This window comes from Gossypium hirsutum, chromosome D13 (genome assembly GCF_007990345.1).
Source record: "Gossypium hirsutum isolate 1008001.06 chromosome D13, Gossypium_hirsutum_v2.1, whole genome shotgun sequence".
Taxonomy (NCBI): Eukaryota; Viridiplantae; Streptophyta; class Magnoliopsida; order Malvales; family Malvaceae; genus Gossypium; species Gossypium hirsutum.
The window spans coordinates 3817629-3821016 of NC_053449.1; the positions used below are offsets into that span (position 1 = coordinate 3817629).

The 3388-nt window shown below is 39.0% G+C and overlaps 1 protein-coding gene across 1 annotated transcript; it reads left to right on the forward strand.

Annotated features, from left to right (window-relative positions):
* On the forward strand, nt 1-2389 carry LOC121225624 (pollen-specific leucine-rich repeat extensin-like protein 3). Its single transcript, XM_041110012.1, has one exon. It carries the CDS (start codon nt 219-221, stop codon nt 2211-2213), a length of 1995 nt encoding a protein of 664 aa, XP_040965946.1. The 5' UTR covers nt 1-218; the 3' UTR covers nt 2214-2389.
* Nucleotides 2390-3388: the final 999 nt, after the last annotated feature.

Here is a 3388-nt window from a genome sequence, read left to right on the forward strand (position 1 = left end):
AAAATTCAAGTTAAAATTGGTTAAATAGTATCTATACATAAGCCTTACATTTCGCTTCGCCTCTAAAGTTACAGAACCTCTAATTATATGTGAAACCAGCAAACTTCTCGAGAACTAAAGCAAGAACCCAACATCCCATTCGTCCCCGATATAAGCTTCTTTCCATCTCCATCAACATTGCCTAACCAGCCTCGGGCCTTCCAAGGTGAACAAACAAAATGGCAAGTCGTCAAAGTTTTCAGGCCTTCGGCTGCTTTCATTTGTTCTTTTGGATTTTCTTTCGTTCATTCACACCCACTTTCACAGCCGAAGCGTCTTCAATCGCTGATCGTCAGCTGTTGTCACTCCCCAAAAATGGTAAACTCCCCGACGGGTATGAATATACGGTGAAAACGACAGAGAAATTCGAGAATGAAAGGCTTAGGAGGGCTTTCATTGCTCTTCAAGCATGGAAGAAGGCTATGTACTCTGACCCCAAGAACATCACGAGCAACTGGTTCGGGCCCAACGTGTGTGATTACAAAGGTGTTTATTGTGTCCAAGCAATGGATGACCCCAAATTAAAAGTTGTGGCTGGTATTGATCTTAACCATGCTGACATCGCCGGTTACCTTCCGGTGGAGTTGGGGTTGCTGACGGATGTTGCATTGATCCATTTAAACTCCAACAGGTTTTGTGGGATCGTCCCTGAGAGCTTATCTGAGCTTACACTTATGCATGAATTTGATGTTAGCAACAATTGGTTCGTGGGGGATTTCCCCAAAGTTGTACTGTCATGGCCGAGCGTCAAGTATATTGATCTCCGATTCAATAATTTTGAAGGTTGTTTACCACCTGAGCTCTTCGAAAAGGATCTAGATGCATTGTTTTTGAACGATAATCGCTTCACTTGCAACATCCCTGAAACAATTGGCAAATCGACCGTCTCCGTTGTGACATTCGCCAATAACAAGTTCGAAGGATGTATACCACGTAGCATTGGCAAGATGTCGAACTTGGACGAGATCATTTTCTCAAACAATAACCTCGGTGGTTGTTTCCCTCAAGAAATTGGATTGCTTCGCAATGTTACTATTTTCGATGTTAGCAAGAACTCGTTCATGGGTAGCTTGCCGGCAAACTTTTCGGGCTTTGAGAAGGTTGACATTTTGGATATTTCCGGGAACAAGTTGACGGGGAGTGTGCCGGAGGATATTTGCAAGTTGCCGAGCTTGTCTAGTTTCAAGTTTTCTTACAACTATTTCAGTGAGGAGCATATGGCTTGTATAAAGCCTGAAAGGAAGAACATTGTGGTGGATGATAGTGGTAATTGTGTGGCTGGTCGGATGAAGCAGAAGACAGATAAAGAGTGCAAGCAGGTGGTGAGTAACCCGGTTGATTGTAGCAAGGACAAATGTACTGGAGGGTCTCCACCTAAGCAAAACACACCTACGCCACATCGTGTATCTCCAACGGCTCCTACCAAGCCACCAACAGCACCAACACCAGTACCTGATAAAATTGAACTATCTCCAAAGTTTCCTATTCGCCCACCAAAACCACCTTCAGCACCGGTTCCACCTCCACCAGTCCCTTCCCTACCACCACCCGTCCAATCCCCACCACCACCTGTGCCCTCCCCACCCCCACCCGTCCACTCACCACCACCACCACCACCACCACCGGTTCCTTCACCCCCACCAGCAGTAAAATCCCCACCTCCACCGGTGCCCTCACCACCACCACCATCGGTTCCTTCACCCCCACCACCAGTAAAATCCCCACCTCCACCGGTGACCTCACCACCACCACCATCGGTTCCTTCACCCCCACCACCAGTAAAATCCCCACCTCCACCGGTGCCCTCACCACCACCACCTGTGCCATCTCCACCCCCACCCGTCCGCTCCCCACCCCCACCTGTGCCCTCTCCACCCCCACCCGTCCTCTCCCCACCCCCACCAGTGCACTCACCACCACCACCCGTCCTTTCACCACCACCACCCGTCCTCTCCCCACCCCCACCAGTGCGCTCACCACCACCACCACCACCCGTCTACTCACCGCCTCCACCCGTCAAGTCTCCACCACCACCAGTAAAATCCTTACCTCCACCAACTCTATCTCCTCCTCCTGTTTTGTCTAAACCACCACCTACAAAAGATATTGTCCTCCCACCAAACTTAGGATTCCAATACCAATCGCCACCTCCACCAATGTTTCCAGGCTATTAAATAGTATTATAGCTTTGACATCTTTATTTTGTATGTTCTCCATCTCGGGTATAAAAAAATAACAAAGAGAAGTTCATAAATAACAATTGAGGTAGTTACCTTTTCTTTTTCTTAGTTTCCTCTTGTACATGATTGCCAAAGTTCTTATCTTTATCTATGAATCTCAATTACTAGTAGCTCCTCTTCTGTTAATATCAGGAAAATAAATATTCGAATAATGATTCATTGTTAACTACACAATTAAAAAATTCTAAGATTTTTATCAGCTACACCAAAGATTTTATGTCCTAAAATCTATTCTATAGTTATGTAAAGTCCCCAGCTTCAAGTTTTAATATTTAATGATTCAACTTTGCTTATATTTATCATAAATGATTAAATATGATTTATTATATAATAATATTTTTAATAACTTTAATTTTGATTCATATATATTTTTAATAAAAAAATCTATAACAATGTAAATTAGAAATTTTAAAAGTTTTTTAATAATTAAATGAAAAATTCCAAATAATATTTCAAAATTGATAAAGTCATACAAAACAAATACATAAATTCAATTTTTAATATAATTACATAAAATCAAACCATCCTAAGTCCAATTCCCGAATTTCAGGTATGAGCAACATCGAAATTTGAACGTAGAATCACAATTTAAAAATTTATAAGTTTTGTAAATAAATTTGTATAAAAAGAAACAAATATTTAAAAAAGTAGATTATAAATATATATGATATGATATAACAGTATATAATATAGTAGGAAGGCTAACTTTCAAATGTACAAAAACATATAGGGACTTAGAGCATATTTCAACTAGTATAATAATAAACAATAATATATAATAAGTAATAAGTAATGTACTACTATTATATATGTCTATTATTATAATATAGATTATAATAAAAGATATAGATTTACATGATATTATAATGTTTAATTATATATAAACTATTAATATATTATATAATATGATATAGCATTACATGATACAATAGGAGGGTTAACTTTCAAATGTACGAAAAATATAAAGACTTCGAGCATATTTAATGTACTACTATTATATATAACTATTATTAAATTATAGATTATAATAAAGGTATGGTATTGCATAATATTATAATATTTAATTATATATAAACTATTAATATATTAAATGATATGACATAACTTTA

Excerpts from the sequence above, each read along its gene's own strand:
- LOC121225624 (XM_041110012.1), top strand. The coding sequence starts at position 219 with ATGGCAAGTCGTCAAAGTTTTCAGGCCTTCGGCTGCTTTCATTTGTTC.